Source organism: Lepisosteus platostomus, chromosome 24, assembly GCF_059453375.1.
Source record: "Lepisosteus platostomus isolate fLepPlt1 chromosome 24, fLepPlt1.hap1, whole genome shotgun sequence".
Classification (NCBI taxonomy): Eukaryota; Metazoa; Chordata; class Actinopteri; order Semionotiformes; family Lepisosteidae; genus Lepisosteus; species Lepisosteus platostomus.
This window is the reverse complement of record NC_142634.1, coordinates 11,089,132-11,114,847: the sequence shown is the minus strand read 5'-3', so window position 1 is coordinate 11,114,847 and position 25,716 is coordinate 11,089,132. Positions and strand designations below refer to the sequence as shown.

General features: G+C 42.6%; 3 protein-coding genes across 5 annotated transcripts; 1 reads left to right on the top strand and 2 right to left on the bottom strand.

Annotated features, from left to right (window-relative positions):
* The first annotated feature begins 181 nt into the window (after window positions 1–181).
* Window positions 182–5,559, top strand: eif2b1 (eukaryotic translation initiation factor 2B, subunit 1 alpha). The gene is made up of 9 exons (XM_088617740.1): window positions 182–308; window positions 1,029–1,130; window positions 1,676–1,812; window positions 2,547–2,663; window positions 3,441–3,553; window positions 3,688–3,756; window positions 4,091–4,166; window positions 4,493–4,618; window positions 5,351–5,559. The coding sequence occupies exons 1-9, from the start codon at window positions 296–298 to the stop codon at window positions 5,504–5,506; spliced, it is 909 nt and encodes a 302-aa protein (XP_088473866.1). The 5' UTR covers window positions 182–295; the 3' UTR covers window positions 5,507–5,559.
* A 968-nt stretch (window positions 5,560–6,527) lies between these two features.
* On the bottom strand, window positions 6,528–14,265 carry ddx55 (DEAD (Asp-Glu-Ala-Asp) box polypeptide 55). 2 transcript variants are annotated; one of them, XM_088617735.1, is made up of 14 exons: window positions 14,108–14,265; window positions 13,900–13,950; window positions 13,718–13,804; window positions 13,486–13,577; window positions 13,317–13,379; window positions 12,769–12,918; window positions 12,009–12,198; window positions 11,215–11,297; window positions 10,818–10,949; window positions 10,286–10,378; window positions 9,926–10,040; window positions 9,290–9,458; window positions 8,081–8,373; window positions 6,528–7,054 (listed from the first exon to the last, which is right to left on the bottom strand). In XM_088617735.1, the coding sequence occupies exons 1-14, from the start codon at window positions 14,213–14,215 to the stop codon at window positions 6,878–6,880; spliced, it is 1,803 nt and encodes a 600-aa protein (XP_088473861.1). In that variant the 5' UTR covers window positions 14,216–14,265; the 3' UTR covers window positions 6,528–6,877. The 2 variants fall into 2 exon arrangements, with proteins under 2 accessions (XP_088473861.1, XP_088473860.1); XM_088617734.1 differs by having other exon boundaries at window positions 10,286–10,382; window positions 10,819–10,949.
* A 1,532-nt stretch (window positions 14,266–15,797) lies between these two features.
* tmed2 (transmembrane p24 trafficking protein 2) lies at window positions 15,798–23,429 on the bottom strand. Of its 2 annotated transcripts, XM_088618045.1 has the most exons (5): window positions 23,082–23,429; window positions 20,809–21,001; window positions 19,029–19,049; window positions 17,651–17,758; window positions 15,798–17,133 (listed from the first exon to the last, which is right to left on the bottom strand). In XM_088618045.1, the coding sequence occupies exons 1-5, from the start codon at window positions 23,259–23,261 to the stop codon at window positions 17,009–17,011; spliced, it is 627 nt and encodes a 208-aa protein (XP_088474171.1). In that variant the 5' UTR covers window positions 23,262–23,429; the 3' UTR covers window positions 15,798–17,008. The 2 variants fall into 2 exon arrangements, with proteins under 2 accessions (XP_088474171.1, XP_088474173.1); XM_088618047.1 differs by lacking the exon at window positions 19,029–19,049 and having other exon boundaries at window positions 23,082–23,426.
* Window positions 23,430–25,716: the final 2,287 nt, after the last annotated feature.

Below are 25,716 nucleotides of genomic sequence, written 5' to 3'. Positions count from 1 at the left end.
GCACTGAAGGGGGAAAAGTATCCGGCTGTCAAATAATTTCCTTATGTAAAAGTTAATACAATTTGTTTCTAATTACAAAACGTCTGAACTAATTAATCTAGATCGCTTTTATTTTTATAACTTCGATTTTTAAATAAAACAGATTTTACTACGTGTTTGACTTTCGCCTTTTATTTTACTGACTGTCTGAAACAGCCATTCAAGTGGAAATATTCCTGCGTCTTACAGCTGTTGGCTCTTGCCTGGTTTGCACCAGCCACCCTCCGAGAAAGTTGCCTACTTCTGTCTTTCAGAAATGAATGAAAAAGGTATGTTGCCATGGTATATAAATTAGACCACGAATGACCTAACTTTTCATCCTACAGTCTTGACAATGCTAAAATGGTGAAATCGTTAATATATTTACTTTCTTTCTTATAACGCTGCGTTTTTGGTCAAATGAAATTAAATTTAAGGCCTTTTTGTCTGGTATGACTTTTCTAATGGAGAGAAACGACCTTTTGGTGGAATTGAACTAGCCTTGCTGAGCCAGTGTGTGGAAGGGTCTGACGAAAAACTGGTATATTTCCATAAAATAACTCCCGTTTATTCACTCCAGCGTGTTCGTTAGGAGGCGTCACAATTCCCCCAAATTGGTTTGATACATGCATGCATGATTATTTCCTTCTAAAACTCCATATACGTCCATAAAGTTTTAGAAATAAGCATTAGCACCCCATATGTTCAATCTTAAAATTGGGTGAAATCTTACTACCGCTTGCTCGGATGAATTAGTAGTTCAACAAGCGGTGTTTTTACACTTCATTGTTAAGTAGTAACACTGTGGGTAAGAGATAATGTCTTATAACGTACTTATGTCTACTACAGTAGCTCTATAGTTGTGATTTAGTTTTACAATTGTATTAGATTGAGCATTTGCAGTGCCTGGCATTTGTAAAATACTGTACATAAAAGGAATTGGTTTCATTGTTGAGAGGTAACTTGAACAGAGATCTTTGTCATGTCAAAGACCTTTCTGTCTCCCTCAGAACTGGTAGAGTATTTCAGGAATCAGATGCGGCAGGATCCTGACATGGCGTCCGCTGTGGCCGCGATCCGCACTCTGCTGGAGTTCTTGAAAAGAGACAAAGGTAACCGATTCCCGGAAAAGGGGATTGTACTCGGACCCCGTCACGCCTGTTGGTACTACGTTCTTCAAACAGATCAGTCAGCTGAGAGCAGCTTTACATCCCACTGTCTTACATTGAGAGATCAGGGTACTTACTGGAACCATCTGAGTGAAGCAACTCACTCAAAGACTGCAGTAGCCCATTAGGAATTGGACCGCACAGTCCCTTTGGTGGGAAGTCCAGAGCCCTCACCACTACCCCATACAGCTGCCATAACCAAACCCATCCTGACAGCATCACAGTCATCACCCATGTTATCAGTTCAAATAGGCATTGAAGTTACAAGTCTGGAATTCCAATCTTCATACAGATGGCTGTAACAATCTCACAAGTAAAGGTTTATTCCATGCTGAAAAGAGAAGAAAAAAAACACAATGTTTCGGCTGTGGAGCCTTTTTCAGGTGTGTAGTAGTATTAACTAGATAGAGCTGATCCTTTAAACGTGATCGGGGATGGGTCAGTTCTCCCAGAAGTTCCTCTTCAGTTTCCCCTCTGCTGTGGTGCAGGTGAGACCATCCTGGGTCTGAGAGAGAACCTGACTCAGGCCATCGACAAGCTGACCAGTGTGGACTCCTCGGTGGCCGTCTCGTCTGGGGGAGAACTGTTCCTGCGCTTCATCAGCCTCACCTCTCTGGAGCATCCGGTCAGTACTGCCTGTCCGTTTTGGCAGAAAAGTCCAGAAAACGCCCACTGCGTAGCCGATCCGATCCATGGCAGGTTTTACTGTACACATTGCAGGCCCTTGTACAAGTTCACACATCTTTCTCAAAGTTCTCAGAGCTGACTGGCCTGAAATATCAATCAATATCTTGATTGGCCCACTGGCTCTTACAAGAACTTTCTGCATCTTAATAAGGGTGGGCTGTTCTGCTCTTGGAGGGCTAGTGTGTCTGTGGGGTTTCCTGAACACTTCAAAGTACCAGAAGCCGAAGTGCTGGAAGAAGCTATTTTTTCCCCACTAAGCCAATAAGGATCTGATTGAACTTGTTAAAAGCTGGGTTGGAGTGAAATCCTGCAGACATGCAGGCCTCCCAAGACCAGGATAGTCCACCCTTGGTGTAAACCCTGAACTGAAGCTTTAAGGCAGTGACGTAAGTGTCTGTGGCCTAGTTTACAACATAGCTCTGCTCTGCCATCCTACATACAGTGTGAAGCCTAGTTTACACTAAGGTAAGGTGACAAAAGGAGAAACTAAACAAATGTCCTCCAGCATCACGGGAGAGCAGTCTCCTTTCCATACCCAAGTGAACATGTTCAGCATGCGAGAACTTGTGGGGAAATTGTGAATCCAAAAGGCTCAGATCTTGTAGATGTTTTTTCAAGTGCAGCTGGGGCCCAGGTGTTGAGAACATTTTGTTTCTCCCACCCTGTCCACAGGACTTATCACAATGCAAGAAAGTGATGATTGAAAGAGGAGAACTCTTCTTGGAGAAAATATCACTTTCGAGGAACAAAGTTGCAAAACTCTGTCACACATTCATCAAGGACGGAGCAGTGAGTACCTATGTTGAAGAGTAGTAAATAGCATGCTTGCTCTTCAACAGTGTTGAAGTGATATCGACTGAACTTTGTGGAGGTAATTCTTCCTATAGGAAAGACTGATATGTGTTCTTTAGTTGTCATAAAGCAAGTGAGTCCAACCATAGTCCTGAAGAGCCCCAGTCCATTTAGTCTTGTATGTTACCCTAAATCAACTGTTGATGAATACTGGCAATACTAAGTTATTGATCAGCTAAGCCACAGTGACGCAGTGGTGAGTATTGTTGCCTTGCCAGTGGTGCTGTCTGCATGAGGTTTTATGTTCTCATGGGTTTCCCCCCAAGGTCCAAAGACATGCTGGTCAGCTAATTGGTTTCTGGGGGAAAAGGGACCTGGTGTGTTGCATACCTGATTAGAAGTGATTAGAAAATGGATGGATGGGAGGATCGATTAAGAAAGCCATATACTCAGTTAAGGGGCTTCAGGTTCTTATGGGCTGTGAATTTTTTTTTAAACAACCTTACTTTAATATATCATCAAGTAGATAACTTGATTGTTCCAGGTCTTGAGAACTAGACGATTTAGCTCTACTAATGGGGAACTGGGACTCTCCAGGAGCAGGGTTGCTGATTTCTGCACAAAAGCCAGCAGGCATCTTACTGATTTCAGGGCATCAGTTAGCCATAGAGCAGAGAGTATGGCAGACCGCATTCAGCACTGCTGCATTGCTCTGCTGGGCATGAGCGGGAGGGAATCCTGTGTCCTTTCACCTCCTGGTTTTTCCCGCTGTAGAAAATCCTGACCCACTCTTCCTCGAGGGTGGTGCTGCGCGTGCTGGAGAAAGCCGCGGCGGAGAAGAAGCGCTTCACCGTCTACGTGACTGAATCTCAGCCCGACACCGCAGGGCAAGTACATGGCAGCATGGACTCAATAAAAAAGAAATACCAACAAGCGCAGCACTCTATCTGATCTACAATGGGAACTACCCGTCGGAGAGTATCTGGATGATCTATTTTAGCGAACTCTTATTCTTTTGCAGGCAAAATATGGCAGAAAAGCTAAGAAAACTCAATGTTCCGGTCACAGTGATCCTGGATGCTGCTGTGGGGTAGGTACCTGCAGGAATCTCCAAGCTGGAATTTCAAAACCTCCAATAAACTGGTTGCACAGCACAGCCATGTTCACGCGCAGGTATAACCAACACACTGCAAAACCAGCTTCGTGAACTTATTAATATTTAATAAGTAACTTGGGCTAAGGGCTGCAGGGCGTAGATCTGGAGGTCAGGTATGTATCCTGCTCTAGACTGCTTATTTGAGTGTGCCAAGTGCCTGTGTACAAAGCACTCAGGAGAATCAGGTGACATAGGGGCTTTTGTACGACAGAAGGGTGCCGTTTATGGATCCGACCGCAGGACAGGAGATTCTTGTTTGTCATTGCAGGTATGTCATGGAGAAGGTGGACCTGGTGATCGTGGGAGCTGAAGGTGTAGTGGAGAGTGGAGGCATCATCAACAAGGTGAGTGGTGTCGCAGACGTACCAGGTCATGTCACAGGATTCATTAACACAGGATACTTTTATTTCTCATTTTAAAACATACTGATTATTTGGTGCTGTGGCATGAAACCATTTAGTGTTGGGAGGCAAATATTTTGAGGTTTAAATGTATTTTAAATAATAACAATTAAGAAAATTTAAAGACAAGAGCTGTTCAGCACTCTATACTGTGCTAAACATACAGTATGTAATCTGTAAACCACATAATTTACAAACTATCAGAAGTTACATACTGTATAGGAATCTTATTCTAATCCTTTTCTATTGTTGTTCTAATTGTTTTGCAGATTGGCACATACCAAATGGCAGTGTGCTCAAAAGCACATAACAAGCCTTTTTATGTGGTGGCAGAAAGCTTCAAGTTTGTCAGACTTTACCCACTGAATCAGCAAGATGTTCCTGACAGATTTAAGGTAAAGGGCAAGTTCAGAAATAATTATCTCGGTGTCAGCAAAATCAATCTACTTTTTCTGAAGATACTTTTTCAGTAGATTGTTCAACTGACTTGTCTTCGCTTCTGATTTCACATAGACGTGCTTTGAAATCATAGTCACAAGTAGAGATAAAAAAAATATCACAAATTCAGTTATGGCCATCGAACATGTGAGAGCACTGCTGCTGTTGCACTGGTATAGCCATACCAGTGACTTGTTTCACCCAGTCTTTAATTCCTTCATCTCATTGACAACAGTGCTCAGCCAGGCTAAGATCATTCAGACTGAATTATCCACTTACATTCAGATGTTCTGGTGGCATGGTAGCACAGTGGTGAGCATTACTGCCTCACAGAGCTTGTGTCCTGGGTTTAATTCCAGGTCCTGGGATGCTATGCATGTGGAGTTCGTATGTTCTGTTTGTATGTTCCCTTGGGTTTCCCATGGGTGTTCTGATTTCCTTTCACAGTTCAAAGGCATACGGGTAGGTTAATTGGCTTTGGGAGAATTGGCCCTGATGTGAGCATGCGTGTGTCTGTGTCTGTGTGTGACAGGTGTCCCATCCAGGGTGTATCCTGCCTTGCACCTGTTGCTTGCCAAGTTAGGCTCCAGCTGCATTACAACTTTCAATTGGATGAAGCAGTTAGAAAATGGATTCATGGATATACAGATATTATGTGGCTGCTGCAATAAATGTTTTGTCTTTCACAGTACAAAGCCGATACGTTGAAGTTGAGCACGAATCTAGCAGAAGAGCATCCTATGATTGACTACACACCTCCCTCCCTCATCACTCTCCTGTTCACAGATCTGGGGGTGCTCACCCCTTCAGCTGTTAGTGATGAACTCATCAAGCTATATTTGTAACAGCACTGAAGATGCCAGTAAATTATATATCTAATAAAGCTGTTTAAAGAAAAGTCAGTGGAACTATTTTCTGCTTGTTAAAAAAAAAATCAGTATTTAGATGTTGAGAAACAAACCTGATGAATATTTAATCTTCACTTAATGGGATTGAACTTGCCATCTAATGTTAAATTCAGAATTATTTGTTAAGATAATTAAATTGTTTAGATACACATGGGTTAGCTCTGGACTAACTACATTTGAAAAACAAATTGCAGATTTGAAGAAACATTTCACTAACATGGAGATTTCCTGGGTACCTGATCATACAGTACCAGAATCAGAATTGCCATGCGTGAGAATAAAAAGTAAGGTTACAAACAACAATAATAATCCCAACACTTTTTCAAAACACTTTACAGGTAATGGGGACTCCCCTCCACCAATGTGTAACCCACACCTGGATGTGGTACTCTCACCACACACCAGCTCTCAGTGGAGACGAGAACAGGGTGATGAAGCCAATTCAGATATGGGTATTTTTAAAAGCACATGACTGGTAAAGGTCAGGGGGAAATTTGTCTAGGACAAATTTGGATTTTGTTTGGATTGGCCCTTGGATTTCTAATGACCACAGAAGAGTCAGGACCTCAGTTCTACGCCTCATCCGAAGGATGGCACCTTTCTTTGCAGTTTAATGTCCCCCCTCACTATAAAAGGGGCATTAGAATCCACACATACCACAGGGAGAACACGCCTACTGGTCACACTAACATCTCTTCCAGCAGCAGCCTTAGCTTTCCCAGGAGGTCTCACGTCCAAGTGCTGGCCAGGCTCACACCTGCTGAGCTTCAGTGGGCTGCCAGTAATGAGTTGCAGGATGATATACTGTAGTTTCTGGCAAACAAGTGGTTCATTCAGCCCACCTACAACAGTTGCTAATTGATCCCAGGGTAGCCATTTCCTCAAAGTGTCAGCTTCAACAATATGGTTATGGTTAACAATAAGCCCTGTGCAGGAGGTAGCAGGGAAATAAACACTGTTGTATGCAGTCAAGCAATTTTACATCAATTTAAAAAAGGCATCAATGAATGAACAGACTCTCCTTAAGAAGCCAGTATAACAACACAGGATCTGAGCTTCAGCTGTTTAAGTTGCTTCCAGGTGACAAACCGAAAAGGTTCTGAAGAGCATGTGAAATATTTCTCTGAAGTCTCTTCTACTTTACCGTGACTGCAACTTGGTCTTACTTTGATTAAAAAGCTGCATCCCTGAGAAGATTTTGAAAACTCGTCACTCAGCTCAGGGAAAAAGGCAGTTCTTCTGTCATTTGTTTTTCAATTTTACATTTTTTTTTCGCAACTAGGATCAAATTCTAACCATTGTTCACTCTTAGTCTGTCTCTGAATCTTCCTCTTGTTGCTTGCCTGCCGTTTTGGACTGTGAAACACGTGCAGCTGTCACTTGCTTCTCAAAGTCCTCCTCGCTGATCTTGCCCTTCTTGAGCTTCTTCAGCAGTCTGGTGTCACTGAGCAGCTCATCCATGTCTTCGTCTTCAATATCTGAGCCCTGATACCAGAAAGAATCATCGTCATTAGACTGCTCGTTACAGTTCTGACAGCTGCTGTAAAAAAGTCTGAGATCAATTTTGTAATGCATTCCTGAAGGATATCACCAGATCAGGTAATTGCTCGCTTATACAATGTTATTGTAACCTCAGCAAGTTTAAAAATCAGCAGAAACTGAGAAACTCTTTAAAACCAAATTTAACCAGAAGTGACGGCAATTTCAGTGATAAGTCAAGTCAATTATAATGACTCTTGATAAGTTTTGTTCCACTCTTTTCCTTTTGCTAACTAAACAAGTTAAGGGATTTCCAAATAGCTCAGCCAGAGAAGTCCAGATTTGGGAAAAGAGAAGAGGACAGAGGAAGGCACAGGCCAGAACACAGGTTGATGATGGGATTAAACCTGGATCATGTCCCCAGCTCACTGTCACACTCTGGGGCAGTGCAGTGGCTCTGGGGCTAGGAATCTGCGCCTGTGACTGGAAGGTTGCCAGTTTGAATCCCGAGGCCTGAGTAGGAATCCTACTCCGTTGGGCCCCTGAGCAAGGCCCTTAACCCCAGCTGCTCCGGGGGTGCCGTATAAATGTATAAAAACATTTATAAACCTTCTCTCCCTGTCTGTGTGTCTCATGGAGAGCAAGCTGGGAAATTCCAAATACAATAAATTGTGTTTGGAATAAAGCCAATAAAGTGATCTCTCTATACAGTATATATTTGACAACGATTCCCCCAAACGGCTGAGCACCACCAAGGACAGAGCAGGCTGGGATTCATGTGGCAGGGATCTCTTTCAGAGACAGAGCGACCCACGCTGGCTCCCCACGCTTGCAGGCAGGCGGTCCTGACAGTGAGGGACGCACCTCTCCTCCAGCCTGTGACGTGTTCAAACACAAGTGGCTCCAAGGTGGGCGACTAAAAGGATACTGCCTGCACTTCCCCATTCACAGCTGAGAGCCGGGACATGAAACACACACACCTGGGCTGTTTCAAAGCAGGTGGACAGAACGAAAACCTCAGTAAAGAGTTACCTCCTCTCTCTTTCTTTTGGCCGCCACCTTTTTCCTCCTGTCATTCTTGCTTTTCTGTTTGGACCAGGCTTTGTTCTTGACGAAGATCTTTCTGACGGGCTGAGCTTGCTCCCTCTCCTTCTGCTCCGCCAGCATCTTCCTCCTCTGCCTCTGCCGGTTCTTGTCCTTGTACGGGATGGAGTCCGTGTCGATGGGGTCGGGGGTGAAGTCCGGGAAAGCCTTGCCCCTCAGCTCGGGCATCTTGGGCAGCCTCAGCAAAGCAAACCCCCGCGCCAGAGCAGAGAAGTCCAGATCTGGGAACAGAGAGCAAGACGGGGGGGAATGTCCTTCACTTCAGTCGAGGGAGGCCTTGAGGGTGTGCACTGCGAAATCAAAGCTGCTCCATATTGTGGGACTTCTGTAGGCTGATCAGCTCAACACCAGTGAATCACAAGGATACATTTCAGGTAACTACTGTGCATCGCTGTTTTGCACTGCAGTCTGCAATCCTGACTGTGACTGAAATAGGCCGCCGATCACTGAGCCCCTAAGAGGGAGGGAGATTTTCAAGCATGCTGGGCACCCACACCAGTGTATTTACAGCAGCTTATTTTTGCACACACTTTTATCACATTATGTTTTTGCAGTCTTGCATGTATATTTTTTAAGAGTTTCCAACTGGTTCACTGTATAAGAAGTATACCTAAAGCATAAAGTACGTAAAAACACAAATTACTTATATATGTCATCTTTAATTACTTATATGTGTCTTGTTTAATGAAAAGTACAATATATTACCTTTAGTACCATGCCCACTTCACAAGGAATAAGCTTTTACTGTAATATATTCTTTTGGCAGATCAGCATGTGAACCAGAAAATGTTGGACAGATTAATATTCAAATATTCAATGATCTACTCTACTGCATTATAATGCTTTACACACCTTTCCCTTTATCTATTTTCAATACGTTTCACTACATGTGTGCTGCTGGAGCTACCACAATAAGTACCATACTAGTATCATTAAGTCATTAGTTGCTCTCTGCTATTTACTTGAATGTAAGTGTGTAATCTGAAGAAGTACCCATGAGGCTATAACATTTTTCACTCTGTATTTCTATGTAAATTTGCTCAAACCAAAATGCACTTTACACATCAGCTTTATCCGCAAAGCAAAGCAAAAATCATGAAGATGGAGATAAAGTTCCCATCCCAGGCCACTTCGAACCTTTGACTCTGAAGATGAGGCTGCACTCGTGCTTGGCGTACGCCTGAATGCAGGAGACGAACGCCCTCATCCCCCTCTCGAACACCGCCCTGTCCGCCCGCGCCATGGCCTTCAGCTTGGGCAGGACATCGACCACATCCTTCACCGGGGCCATCTCCTGGAGGGGGCACTGCAACAGACAACCAATCAGCCTGCCCCCTCACCCCCTACTCACTTTGATTTCCGATATCATCTGCTGCAATCACGTTGCCTTTTTCATTGCACATTACCAGTGACACTAATGCATAATCCAGTCAAATTAGATTCTGGCCCATTAGACCGACATATCTTCCTGATTCTTTCATTTTGTCAGGTGTCGGTATTATTCTTGATATCATTTGCTTCTGCATTTATCACAAGTCCAGAACTACAGACGCCTATATAAACCTCTATCCGCAAAACAGGAATGGTGTTTGTTTAACACTGCACCTATCAGTATTCAAGTCTACGCAGCAAACAGTGAGAGAAAGCTTTAGGAACCGAGCTCAGGAGCCTATTAAAAAAAAAACCTTTGCGAGAAAAAATGTTAAATGTTATGCAAACCCGTCTAGACTTTCATTTTTAGCAAGCCGACCCGAAGCCTCAGCACCAACTTACTTTCTGGTTGATGGACAGGAAAGTGACGTAAGACTCTTCCATGGGGAGGAGGAAGACGAGAGCGCTGCCCTGGTGGCCGATGCGGGCGGTACGCCCACAGCGATGCACAAAGGCACTGCAGAGAGAGAGAGAGAGGAGGCGCTGCGCTCACGACCAGCTCCCAGTCAATACCCATCCTCGCCCACAGCCCTGGGTTTCGCAAAATCCCGTTTACCCACGTCAGTGTCCCCTCCGTTTACTTCCTCTGGAACTTACTGGAGAGTCCAAGTGCTTTGCTAGAGCCCTCATTACCGTACACACAGGGCTGTCAGAGAGGTTTGTTCGGTAATGTAAGCGAGTGCGAGGAGTGATCAGGGGTACCTGGCACTGCTGGGGGGGTCGTACTGTAAGACCCAGTTGACCTCAGGAATGTCAATCCCTCTGGCCATGACGTCTGTGCACACCAGGATCCCACTGCCGGCCCAACAGAAAGCGTTAGCAAGAAGACAGTGAGATGCCTGCTGACCCAACACATGCAGCCGTTATAATGATGACTTTCAAGCGCAGTAAAATCACTGTCAACTACTGACAGACAGAAATCAGATGACTGAGAACTCTGTTCTTTCCATCATCCTAACGTTGAAACTAATGCTAATCTTTAGAATAATTAAATCAATGTTGTAAACCTGGTTACAATAACCATGCTTCCAGCATGCATCCACACAGTTGGAAATAACCTTTGCATTTATAATATATACTTCAAAATTCTCTACAAAAGGGTTTCTGGGTCTGAAGACAGATCATGCCACAGCTCTTCTCAAGTACAAGGGTTAGATGCCACTGTTACAACAAGTGGGAAACGGATAACTCATTCTTAGAAAAGAAATAGGCGGTAAAAGTAAACCCCACTTACCTTTTCAGGTCCCGAAACTCTTTAAAAATTTTATGACGCTTATCCTTCATCTTTCCGTGGATACAGAGCACCTTGACATTTTTAACCAAAGCTTCCAGGGCTCTTCCATAATACTCTACACAGGCGCAGGTGCTGGGGAAGAGAAGCTCAAAATCAGCCCCTACTTCTGTCAGGGGAATGAGAACTGCACTTTCTGAATATATTTGAGAATGCATGGAAATGTGTAACCACAAGACAATGGCAGGTTCAGGGTATGCTATGGCTCTGACGTCTCTGATAACTGAGTTTTTCCTCTAGTTTTAAATGAGAAAGAGGCTTTTCTAGAGCTGACACTTCCTCTGCATTTTGACCTGGAGTAAATAAAAATCTGGCAGATGACAAACATGACTCTGCCTACCTGAAGAACACCAGGTGCTTCCCGTGCTTGTGCTGACGGAGGAAAGCCACCAGCATGTTGAACTTCTCCTCTGTCCTGCAGACCTAGACACACAATGAACACCGTCTGAGCCAGTACTGTCCTTTCATTGTCAGCACCTTGTCAATACCAAATAGGCAACCTGCTTGAAATGATAGGGTGCAACAGCGCCCTCCTGTCACTTTGTACTCTCACAACACATACAGTATAAATACATCCTATCCTACCGTATCTCCCTGTGTTACTTTTGCACAATCTGTAAATTGTATCGTAAATTGAAATTGTATAATTTATTGTATCCTAACTTAACCTAATCCCTATAAACTTCTGTCCTTCTACCCCTCTTAACGAGCTTGCAGATAAAGCATTTCATTGCCGACAACACCGCTGTATGCTGTACTGTCCATGCATTGATAAATCAACCTTGATTGATTGATTGATAGATAAAGGTTATATCCCTACCATCACCAAGGAGACTAGATCTATTTGGCAATTGAGGTGTCTGGTACAAATGTTAGGTCTTTCCTGAGCTACTCTCTCAATGTTTTTCGTCAGAGACACAAGGAGATACTGGAAAGGTGGGAGCAGCCATTTTGAGAAGCTGCTCACAGCTTCAGAACAGCAGAGCGCTGTGGAATGAGCACGGCCCATCCAATCCAGCCCAAACAGTCCTGACAGGAAGTATGTCACATCTCTCTCGGTCACGTCAACCAAGTCCTACAGCTGGCCCCAGACGGGAAGCAGTGGGCCGACGGGGGTCCAGGCGAGAGCCTCACAGTGTAGTAGTTGTGCAGCCTGGCGGGGGTCTTCTGCACGCTGCTGGCCGCCGCGCCCTTCTCCTTGACGGTGATGCGCACAGGGTTGCGCAGCCCGGCCCTCACCAGCTTCTCCAGCTCCTGGGTCTGCGTGGCGGAGAACAGCCCCGTACGCCTCTGCTTGGGCAGGTACCCCAGGATGGCATTCAGGCTGCAAGACAGAGCGCCACTCCAGCTGGCCATCACTCACACACGCGTGCACGCGAGCCCTTCTGCTCTGCTCCTGCTTCTGAGACAGATCTCTGTGTTGCATTGTATTACATTTATCAAATGACAATGATGACATACAGTAGCTGTATCGATGCATTCGAGGGTGTTGCCATAGTTAAGGGAAAAAAAGCACATAGCTGGCTCACATTGATGGTTTTTTTTCTCACACTGCTCGTCTGACTTTTTTTTTTTTAAGTTGTACGTTATTTAACTTGTTGTTGCTGCTGCTGCTGCCGCTGTTCTGTGGTGATGTTTTCGGTGATTTCTTTAATGTCTTTGTATTGGCACATACAGGCAAATAAGCATTTCATTTCACTTGTGCATATGGCAAATAAACCAAACTGAACTGCCAATAATAACAGTCTACACCATGCTCTTTCACAGCTTCTAAACCTCTGCCATAACTACGGCTGCAATCCGCAAAATCCCAAACAAGCAGAGACTGAGGACACAGCCTTCCTACTGAGGCTGACAATAAACCAGCAGCAGACCCGGCCCCTGAATTCGTCACCTCGCTTCGAAGCCCATGTCCAGCAGCCTGTCGGCCTCGTCCAGCACCAGGACGTCCAGAGTCTTGACGCAGCTGGCCAGGTCCAGGCCGTCCGCCTTCCTCCGGAACATGTCCTCCAGCCTCCCTGGCGTGCCGATCACGATGTTGCCCCTTTCACAGAGAAAGAGCCGGTAGAACAGGAGGGATCCACCCCACTCCCTCCGATCCAGGCCGCCAGGAGGCGGCGAGGGAAATGACAGTGCTCAGATGTAAAGTGGCCTGCTTTAAACCCCCAAATCAGCAAATGCAAGATACCGCAGGACGACCACGAAACTTACCAAATAGTGAGAATTAGGAAAAGCACGAACTCGAGGGGGGTCTGATTATTAGCTTACTTAAACAGCGGGTCCTGCTTTCTTAAAGCCCCACTCGAGTGGATTTATTTGTAGAAGCACAGCTGAGAAATGAAAGAACGTTTGCACCACTAGTTCACCACACCAATCATGCCGTTTCCAGGACTCCCCCCAAAAAACACCCATCCAAAGACAATTTGCGGCGGACGTAGTTACCCCTGCGCTTTAAATTTCTCCACATCTTCTATAGGATTACTTCCTCCGATTAGAAGTATTTGTCTGAAAAGAGATTTTTAGAAACGTCGCATTAGGAAAGCGAACGTTTTAGTCAGCGTGTACTGTAAGGTCCCCCGTGAAGGCCAACCCACTACTAGTAATAGCTAACCTGAACTGAGGGAAGTGCTGGATGAAATGTCCCATCACCTCACTGATCTGCGTGGCCAACTCACGCGTGGGCGTGACAATCAGTGCGCCAACCTGGAAGAGCAAAAAAAAAAAAAACACAATCGCTCGTATGCGTATATTCGTATTTATGTAAAATGACAAGAACATCGGTACATTTTAAACAAAATAGCTTGACCTCAACTCATTTTAAAATGAACATGTATCCGATTTACCTGCATTTTCTTGAGTTTCTCCTCTCTTTTTAGCAGTATCTGCAGGATGGGAATGACAAAGGCTAAAGTCTTTCCGCTCCCGGTGACCTGAATTAACAAATATCAAATCATTTAGTTTTACAGTGTAACGTAAACAAATCAGCAAGTTTGTTTTCGGTCAGTAAATAAAACATCGTGCTTACCGCCTCTGCAGCAACATCTTTGTTGTTCATAAACAGTGGGATGCAAGCAGCCTGTTGAATAAAAAAGGGGTCAATATTTACTTTTTCATGATAGGATACACTTTAGTGATGCTTTACTGCAATTCCTACAGTATCTTCACGCAACACCAGAACACATTGAACTGTAACTTATCTTTTAAAGTTTTATTATAAAACTTTAACATTTCACCTGGACTGGCGTCATGTGAGTAAATCTCAGTTCACTAAGAGTCTGTAAAATACTTTGGTGCAATTTAACAGGTAAAGTGTCCCATCCACCTTCCGTCACATTCTCCATTTTTTTAAATGTCCAGTACAAACCCCCCAAAACACGCCGTTTCAACTTCCTGCTTTGCTGTACGTTGTCCGACCAGCCACAAGTACCGGCATAAACGTTCCGGATTAAGGCGTATAGTACTTTATCGTTATGTGTCATGTCCAGTACATTGGTAAACCTATTTTCTATTTACGAAACAGGTAAAGGGTATAATTCAGGAGACCCAAGCTAAAAATGAAAACTATTTGACAACTAAATGCTGATACAAGTTTGTGATCGACTAAATTAGGTTTTGCAGTCTCTAAAATATAAAGTGGCTATTATATAAACAGGGCAAGAGCATAATTAGAAATACACCTAGAATTCGCTTCAAAATCCTATATACCTTCGTAGAGTGGTTTTCTGTCAAGTTTTTTTTATCTTCATTTTATCAGACCTTCATGTATAAAGGCTACCACCAGTGGGTTTAAAGCCATCCAAAAAAAAAACTTCAAATTCATTTTGTCCCGATTCCCTAATTTACTGGTATTTAAGAATTTAACTAAAATATATTTTCCTCGAAGGATTGTAGCAGGTCAATAAAAAGTTCCAGCCAATCTTTTAGTGTACACAGTTTCTCTTCAGAAATGAAAGATCTGCATGGAGGAAGGCACCCAGCTCATTTGACCATTGGAAGCTAATTAGCCAGGGCATCCCATCCAGCTTTTTCATGAAATACTGATATTACCCCTTGGTACCAGGAATAGTAGCGTGTTTCAACCCCCAACTTACACACCTTTGTCTGTATTAGTGGGGGCTATCTATTGGATTTTAGTTCAATTCAAAATGTTCTTCCCCCCCAAGGAGATGGGGCAATTTAAGCAGCAATCAGTGCAACATACCGTACAACACATTCCAAATAAAACTGGGTATAACTTTAAAGAAAACACAGCAAAAAGTCCATAAACTGATTTATGAGTGAAAAGATTGCATGTGCATCGTAAGTGCATTTGTTCTCTACTGCAAAATAAAATAATAATCTGCTCATTAGATATTTAATTAAGTACATGCACATTGTGGGGGGGGGGGGGAGGGGTCTATCGGATATATAGAGATCATACCGTCTTTGCACTCGTCGTGAGCCTGATGGCCTCTGGAAGAAAGAAGTTTTTTTTTTGTAATGTTCCGAGCTCCCTCATTAACAAGCCACACCTTCCTGGTGAGAGCTGCAAGAACCTGGACAGGATACCAGTCCAGGTCTGGGGCACGAGCACACAGGGAACCACAGCACTGGAAGGGAAACCAGTGGGAGCTGGGCCTACGTGCAAGCTCCCCGCAGAAATCACTCCTGTCCGGGATCCGACTCCAAACCCGAGCCGCGCATTTCCAAATTCCACATGGTAAAAGCAGACCAAACACGGAGTCACTCTGAGATTTCAACGGTACTGCCATTTGGCTCATAAATAATACCAGTTACTTGCCCACATTGTCCATGACCACGACACCGCCCAACAAAGACAGTAACGTTTTTAAAATGCTGTCCCCTAATTAACAGTGAAGCACGCACACACGCAAAGGTAGCACACTCGTTACTCAAGATGGGGGAAAAAAAAATCAAACACCATTTTTTTTAAAGAATGTTGTTTTTATTTACTAAACCTGGGTTGTAGTTGACATACATCAGCATTTTTTTTTTTACTTTACATCTTTACATCGTATTCTGTGGTGTCCGCTGTTACACAAAAATACTCTTGTAATGGCTTTGCAGCAGTCAACTGACCTAGTTTGTTGTCTGCTACAACATCCATATTCCCCCAAGTAACAAAACTTCACCTTGCACATGAATACCTGTAACAAATAGGAAATTAATCGTACAAAATTGTGTTGCTGTTTTGTAAAGTTCTTGTTTTCTTAATCTGACAAAAAGTACAAGTAACTAATTTACACCAGTCACAACATTTGCCTGTTGCACACCCAAACCTTGGAACTAATAGTTAACTTATCATTAATACACTGGCAAAGAACTCCCCTCACCCAGAAACACTCAAATGAATGTGCCCTGAAGGTGGACAAATATTTCCTCTATTTAAGAAAGGGAATTAAACTGGTAGCTGCTTACATTAAACATCACCATGGCCTTTTCAAAAGGTTGCTTACTACAACAAATCGCTATGAAATCATTTCTGAAGATTTTTCTGCAAAAAGATGGGAGACTTTCACCCACAACTGACTGAATCAATTTGCAGTGTTGTATTGTAACAATTTTGGCCAACACAGAATTCAATTTCTCTTTACTCATATCGCTTTTACCAAAGAATAAAACACTAGGAGTAGAAAAGCTAGGTGTATTTCTGGTTTCCTCTTTTCAAAGTGACCACAATTTAAACCTGAAATTTATGAGAGCTCACACTGCTTCCATAGATTCCTAGTTTTAGATGCTGCAAACAAACATTAAAATCATTCAAATTAAAAGTTAATAAATTGCTTCCCCCAAACTCAGAGCGTTCACCTGCATTATAGCTAAAGATGTTAAATGCTTAGAAATACTTGCCTTTAATTCAAAACATTTAATGTCCTTTTAAAAAAAAAAAGTCTGACAGGTGGATGGGTGAAAAACACATCAGGTAAACAGTGGGGTAAGGTGAATACAAAAAACTGGGAAAGCACAAAGGGATTTAAACATCAATAAACCCCCCCCCCCCAAAAAAAAACTGAAAATGCATTTAAAGGCTTTTCAAAAGTCGAAGCTGAATTTCCATTCTTGACGTAAATGTTGTGACTTACAAGATTTTGGTAAAATGGTGAAATGCACCAGAAACAAAAAACCTGCAGTTTTTACACGACTCTCCGGACTTCAAAAAACCTCTTTAGGTAATAAATCTGTCCCAGGGTCATGGCTACAAGCACCAGCGCTTCGAAGAATGACCAGAGCACCACTCGGCTGTTCGTGTTGTCGTTAACTAGAAGAAAGGGTGGGAGAGAAAAATCGAATATCTGATAAGTAAAACAATTAACATAAGAGTGATAAAATACATCACCATACAAAATCACTTTGAGCACAAAGTGTATTGTACTCTCTTCCTTTCATCAAAAAAAGTATTAAATAGATCTTTGCACCCTCTCCACCAGACTAGATTTGTAACTTTTTTACATAGTTTTTGACAGCAGTATAGAGCTCATTGTAGTTCAGGTGGGTAGCTGTGTCAGCATGCGTAGGCTGCAAAGGAACAAGTAATAGGTTTATCCAACGCTGAAAAAAGAAGACAGAAAGCGGTTGTGTTTTCTTTCTTCTCTTTTCAGTATGGAATAAACTCATTATTTAGAGCTTATTGTGCCATTTATGATGTGCCTGAAGCGATCTGCAAAACGTTTGCCAAAGGCAGGTGCACACACCTCTTACAACTGCAGTGCTCAACAGATCAGCTTGCGTTTGCACAGGCTCAAACACTTAGAAAGCAATCAGACCCAACGACTTACTTGCTCTGTGTATTCTCTCACGGACTTCCATGTACTCCTGCTCGTGCTTGACAGCGGTCATAGCCACAGCCAGCTCATTGATCATCTCTTCCAACTTGTTCTGGTGAGCTAAAAGACAAGAGTTGATATTTAAAACGTGCCTGAGAAATTAGGTCTAAAGACCAGCTTGCTTCTTGGGATCAGTACAACACACATGCAGTACCACTGGAAAACCTCAAGGCAAGTTAGTGGCTGAGAAAAAAAAAAGTCAACTGACAGATGCAAACAAGCTCTTTAATAAACAGGGAAACCTTCTGTTTATTTGTAATATATGTACTCTGTAATATAAGTAGCTGAAAAGAGTTAATTGGATTGGAGTCAAAATATATCAGCTTATCAGCCTGCTGAAGTTTGCCAAAATTGCATGAAGAAAAAATTGCTGGATTAAGTCAATGCAACACTTCAAAAAACCCCCCTCCATGCCTCCCCAATTCTTAAGAACTACCTTGCATTGCACAACACAAACATGAGCACAAGACGGTGGCTGATGTGAGGAGTGAGAGGTTCAAAGGGCAGGCCCACCACATTTTCTGATCGCCCTTGAAAGCAACGGCACTGAGAATCTACCATCAGGAAACCCAGATCTGATCCTTATCAGCAGCATCAGCATGAAGAACTAGATGCCTGACAAGATAAAAACAGCTGTCTGGCCCTGCGGAGAAGCTCAGGGTCTAGGGCAGGGTGCAATGAGTCAGCTAGGGCTCTCCCAGGCAGAGAGGCAAGAGACCCGCCTCTGCACCAACGGGCACTGAAACTGCGAGCACACTGAGCTGTGCTGCCTGTGGTGTGTTAAAAGGCGAAGGACTCGAAGGTGGGTAGACAAGAGGAGTCTGCTAGGGGCCTCCGGTGAAGAAATGTACAACTTGCGGCCTTCACTTCCTTATTCTCCCCTGACCGAGGTGTGTGACCGAGGGCTTTGTAGCAGGGAGACAAGAAATGAAACGCACATAGCTGGCTATGCAGGTGCATATGAGAAAGACTGGCAATTCTAAATTTATAGAAAAACAACTGTCCTAACTGACATCAACATCAATCATTAGAATATACCTACTTTTTCTGTTGCTAACTTGTAGTGAGTTCACAGTCTTGCAGGAAAGAAGGGTGCATTTAAGACAATGTTGCATTAGTACCCAACAGTGTGCATTCAGGTTATTTTCCACAATTATCTTTAGCTGCCAGGCAACCCACAGACGTTGAGAAACCAGTAAACCATCCATCTATTTGCTCGCAGCAAAGTTGTACTGGTAACACTGTCAAAGCACACCGCTCTGAAGTTCTCAAATCAGCCCAAGCTGAATGATACCAGGGCAACCGAGCTCTGGGGCAACACTCCACCTACCATCCCAAGTGTCTCCACCACCTGAGGGAAGGGGGAAGGACAGGAAGAGGGTCAGAGCAGAGGAAGAGGGCAAGGGATAAATGAGGAAAGCAAGGGGAGAAAAGAAAACTACAAAACTGTGTTCCATTTCTTTTGCTCTAATTATCTCAAGGGACAGAACCTGCTTCACTGGGCGACCTGCAGTCGCCACTACCTCCACCTCACCTGCTGTGGCAAAGTAAGAAATGACATCAGCAGCCAAATTAACAGCGAGATGCAGGGAGGTTGGACTGAGCGAGGCTAAGTGGAATTTACCCAGGACACCAGGGTAAACAACTTCTAATGACCATGTAGTCAGGACCTTTATTTAACACCTCCTCTGAAGGTCAGCAGCTCCTACAGCAGTGTCCCGGCACCACAGAGGGGGACAGACACCTCTGACAGCTGCACCTGGCTTCTCTTCAAGGTGTCCCTCCCTAGTATGGACCAGACGCAGTCTAGCTTTGCTTCCAAGAGCTTACATGTTAAGGCTACAAGGTGTTAACACTGCTAATTAACTAATTACATTGTCTCAACCTGAATTTATAAGAAAATTAAATTGATGATGGGTAATGTAACAAAAAGTTAGCCTAGCTAAAATATTAAAGTGTTCACATTTCAGACAAATCATCTCATTAAAAGTTGATGAAAATGCTGTGAGGCTTAAATATTGGAACAGGTTTTTAAGCAATAAGCTTAAATAATGTAAGCTTGATCACCACTCGGACGCTCTTACTTTCTGTTGATAGATCTTTTCTGCTCTCTGTTGACGTTCTGAAGTTCGTTTAGGGTAAGACGGAGCTATCCGTTTTAGACTTGAAGCTACAGTCCCACAGGTGTGAAGGACTTGTGTTAGCTCTCATCAAAATATCAAAAACGTGACATTTTTCCACTGAGCAACAACGAACAACTCCTGTTACAACACATTGCACAACAAAGACACTCAGTTGAAAAATGAACCGCTGATTTAGCCAACTACCTTCTGACATTTCTAAATTAATTTCTCCACCAAGCAACTGATTTATATAAGGCTCTAACAGCATTGATTTGGTGAGATACATCGCATACCCTGTTTTCCAGGCACCCAAGTAAATTACAGCCCTATTATTCTGCAGGCAGACATTTTTCATTAACAAGCTGCTGTCCTGCTCATACTTATGGTCAGTAAAATTTTCTTTAAGTTTTATATTTTAAGTCATGTGTACTTTTAAAATCTATTTCTAATACTATTTCAGGAAGGACTTAAAAGCCATTGTCATTATATTATAACTTTTTTCTTTAAATATTAAAGGTATAACGATGCTACAGAACAATCTAAGGCATGTTCCCTGACTTACCAAGTCATTCCTAGATGCTGTTTCTTTCATTGCGATGTGTGTCTTGTACTGATACTTTGTGCCATGTGTAAGTTTAATGAATGCTTTCAAAGAGGCTCTGGGATCAAATAACGTGGAGCACAGTAATTCCACAGAGTGTGGGGCTTAAGACAAACTAATGTTGCATCTCCACTGTAAAGAAGCATAAATACATTCTATTGCAAAGCACATACGAATAAGTATGTGATTCCATTTAGATGAGAGATTTTAAAAAAGCAAAATGTACTGACTGCAGATTGCCTGGACAAAAAGGACACACTAGCTGTGATGAACATAACGAGTACTTGTTTCTATATCGCAGCCTACAACAGTGAAGATAAAAAAAATGGACAGGTGGACAGCCGACAAAGGTTTCTTTGGGCAGCCCAGTAAACTTGTGGCCTCACCTTCTGTCTCCATGTCCTGGCCTTTAGGAGCCTCTCCAATATCGATGGTGAACATCACAATCTTGGGAGTCATTGTGGACATCTTGTTGCTGAAGCAAAACTTGTACGTGCCATCCATGTGGGCAGCAACAGAGTACTTCCCACTAGACTCCCTATCTCCTTTATAAATCTGCTTGCCATCTGGCCCTGTTATCTACAGAAAAAGGTGGGAAAATGTTGTTATACAGCAATAAAGTAAGATACAAAGTCATTCACAGCACAAGATTTGCACAACATTTCACCCATATATTTGAACCTCTAAACTCTTAATAACCATACAGATACCATTTTAACCGCAACATAAATCAAACTTATATCAAATATCAAAGTGATATAGAATTCAAGGAAATTCAGAACACATAGTTCTCCATGTGCAGAAAAAATGCCAAGCAAAGAGTTTTCATTACAAAGCATTAAAGCAAAGGAAACACGCCTAGTTTACAAACAAAAAAATATTGTAGGTCTTCTTAAATCACCTTCTATGCATGATCATTCATGAACTATAGCCTACATGCTCTACAAACCATACATAAATTACAAGCAACTTTTAGAAGTCATTTTTATCCTATTTTACATACAAATCTTCATACCGGTTTATACAGACAGTATAGATAGAGCAGTCTTTTGGGTAATAAATAGACTGTGTCCACACCTAAGATTTGAACCCACAACCCCACAGTCTCTCAGACCTAACCACTGCTTAATACTGCCACCCAATATGAAGCTTGGAAACCACCCACTACAGAAGGAATAGACTGCAAGTAAGAATATAACCTTTCCGTCCAGTTTTTACTTAATCTGAGATATGGCTGGGTGTTTAGGTAGGCAACTCAAAAGAATGTACTGCACAAGCAACATAAATTAGACAGGGAGACTCCACAGATATCTGTGTGAACAGTTACAGCCCAGTACTTTCTTTTCTAACCATTGTTTTTTTCAATTAAATATTTTGGTTTGGTCTCCAATGACTAATGTTATTTAAGGATTTTTTTCTCCAGAATTATTAGATTAATTAAATTTACACAATTGGGCACTAAGTCAATCAACATTTGGACCAAAAACAATACACTCGAAATTTAAGACTAACGATTTGGTCAAGGATCTCTTCATTTTTCAGCAAAGTAATTTCTCCCTTGCCCCTTTCACAAGGTGAGGCTGCCTCACCAGTTAGACACGGTAGCCCCTTGACTCCCGAGCAATGAGTACCGCTGACCCGCTCATGATAAAGGCGATACCTTATTGAGCAGCTGCCCAGGTGGCGGAGGTGGTGACGGGACAGATTGTTTAAAAAAAACATGCATTCAGATATTTCCACCACTGCAGGGCTACTTCACACTGCAAGCCCTTGTGTAGCGCTGTATGGTTCCAGTATTTATCAGGTATAGGAACAACATAATATTGCAGGAGTATCAATTCCCAGAAAATAGTAAGAGATGCGTGTGAATGATTTTCAACAATAAAGGCGGTACACGCCCTACTGTACTTGAGAACTAGATTAGCCATTACATCAAGCTTAAGACGCGACACTACATTCACTGGACTTTAACAGCCGATGAAAAACTAAGACCTTGCTGAGAGGTTAAGAGTCTCTCTCTCTCTCCGAGATAAAGTGAATCAACCTCTATCCCTCTACTTCGAAAGCTACGGTTCAATTACTCCAAACTGAAAAGCAGCTTATTAATAAATACAAAAAACGGTACTGGCACATTACGGTAGAGAATGCGTATAACCTTCAATTGCTGTCGGTTCGTTGGAGCCTTGATGCACCTGTTAAACTAATACATACTGAATCTTTCGTATCGGCGAGGCTTAGTTTACAGTGCAGGAATCAGACTGCGAAAGCGATCACTTATTTCGACATAAACTTCAGGTAAAAGCCAAAGCACACCTGATGTTTACGTAGGCGGTGATAAATATCTCCATTAAGGATTAATTCCTGGTACAGTAGTCTAAAATGGCTTGCAGTCTGTTGCATGAATCAAACGGGAAGACGAAACTATTATTCCAATTATAAAAACAGGCGACATTTCTAGGTTTAGATCTTATGTTAACGATCTTAACACATCCGCACAAATGAATTGACCTGCAACATTTGTTTTTCTCCAGTAGCGTTAAAGCAGAGAGGCCTACTCCTCGCCAGCTGGCTCGCTCAGATTTGTCTCCACGGCGGACGAGAGCTGCTCCTCTTTCAACTACACGACTGCGTGGATCTGTCACCCCGGCTCGGCCCTCACCTCCACATCAATGTCCAGGAAGCCTCCCTCGGCCACCTCAAACATGAGGCCCATCTTGGTGCCGGAGTTGACCCGCTCAAAGAAGCACTCTTCGGCATGAGCGTCTATGCTGACGAAGTAGCCGGACGCTGTGCTGGAGAAGATGGCTACAAGGACAAGAAGCTCCGACAAGGTAAACATTTTTAAATGTGTTTTTTGGGGGGGCTTATTTCTAGTATTCCCTCGCTTAATTGCAACGAACGGGGAAGGGGACAGAGAATTGAGACACTTCTAACAACCCAGGAAGCCCCCGGCCAGGCACCGCTGCGAGGAGGAGGAGTTAAGTGTCGGAGCAGCAACTGAGGTAAGGAAACGGGGAGCTCCGCTTGCACTGCCACGTAAAGACTTACACGGAGCGCGGCGAGGGACACACTAGTGCGACGCCACCTGCCGTAACGCGTTCTTTTAATCCCTGTCACCGACAGGCGCACGCCTGGAAGTGGACAGCAGTGGGGAGATTTACCTTTTGCAACTGGGGGATGACATCTCACGCGATCTTGGCTCAATATTTCCCCCCTTTTAAACCTCAGTCTATTCCCGTGAGGCTTATTCTACATCTTGAATTGCAGGCTGCTATGTCGCATCTCCATTAAACCTGTCTCCACTTGTGGTAGTTGCCTGTGTCCCCGGCGTATAATAATAATAATAATAATAATAATAATAATAATAATAATAATAATAATAATAATAATAATAATAATTGCTTACACTTATATAGCGCTTTTCTGGACACTCCACTCAAAGCGCTTTACAGGTAATGGGGACTCCCCTCCACCACCACCAATGTGCAGCATCCTAACGGACTCAGGAAATGTTTCATCACCGCTGCAGTATCACTCTCAGAACAATGTAAAGTAACTCTCTCATCTCCTATAATATTATTGTCCCGTCTTCTCTGTTGGTAATGTTTGTCTTACCTGTTTTCACTGTTGTATTGGACTGTGCCGTAAAAACAAATGTCCCCCAGAGAAGAATAAAGGCTGAACTGAATTTACGCTCTTTGCATTGTGTTGCATTTACTAACAGCTGACTACAAAAAATACCGCCCACCTCTTCAGTCTGCTTGTCCTGGTGAGGTTGGCAGTGGCGGTGAAAATGTTTTCCCTTTTTGTTTTGAAATTGTGAGTATATTATATAGTTTGCCTTGAACAAAAGTACGCCTTTAAAGTCGTTATGTTTAAGCAGTCATAACATTTTCACCTAAAAGTACACAATGGCTCTAAATTCACAAAACAATAACAGCGTTGTTATGACGAGGTCCCAAGGAATGAATGATTCACTGTAAAACATTATCATCAACATCTCCGTACAAAGGACAATAACAGCTATTTTGTTATTAACTAAAATTTGTGTGGCTTCTCAAACAGACACATATAATAAATAACGCTTTGTAGTGTGAGCACATTCATTATATACTTTCTGGAGCTTGGCTTAATTTGTCTAAAGATTTCTAAAGTGTGGTTATATTCTATCATTAAAAAAAATGATATAGGCTGAGCCGGTGACAGCTGTCCACGTCCACGGTACAGTATTGCATTTCAGCAAGAGCTCGTTGGTACATTTCTGTTATAATATCGAGGTAATAATACACAGAATACGAAGACGGGAAGACTCGTGTTCTGTCACCTGATGGTGGCAGCAGAAACAATAAAAACTGGACAGATCACAACAAATGAATCATTTAATTTTTTCTGTAACTCGTTCATTTATTCAGTATAATAAGCTATCAAAATGGCTAACATGCAGAAACCCTTAGTCCCTCAGTCCCTCTGTCTTCTGAAATACGTTGAAATTTAAGTTAAACAATTGATGCATTAAAACTTCACAGACAGCTATCCACCACCAACAATCGTTGTGTGTTTTAGGTCTTTAATTTTCTTTCTTTGTTCGTGCAAATCGTATTTCTTTTTAAAATGAACCAAGATGAAGCGAACCATCAAAACGATACAAACCCTGTTACTTTTTTTGCAATTAGTTCAGGTCAGAACCCAGGCATTACTATAACTGGGTTAGTTTCTTGGGAAACAGGAAAACATCAAGGTTCAGATCAGGAAAAATAACGATAATTCTTTTTAGATCTACTCCAGCTTTCTAAAAAAATCCTGATTTCTTTCTTACATGTAAGTGTTCAATTGCCGTATAAGAAATCTCTGATAAACTAACTAGGTGTGCGCTTTTTCCCCCTGAGTGCAATTCTGCTCCCTATTTTTACACGTGTTACCGTGTGTTGTTTGGTAATAGTTTTATTTTTAACAGCAGCTGAGATCCAGATGACAGCGCTCCAATATGTCGTGAATTAATCATAAGCAAACGAAAAAAAAATCCCACAACAGAAAAGCGGACGAAGTTAAGGAACAAAAATATTGACCTAAGAAATTTCCAAGTACATTTATTATGCTGCATCTAAATGTCGCAAAGATTAGGCGTCCGCGAAAAATTGTCGCTGTCGCGATAAATAATAATAATAATAATAATAATAATAATAAATAATAATAATAATAATAATAATAATAATAATAATAATAATAATAAAACTTTATTTATATATATTATAAATAGTCTTAATAGACCAACCGAGCTGTTCGGGGTTTCGTTG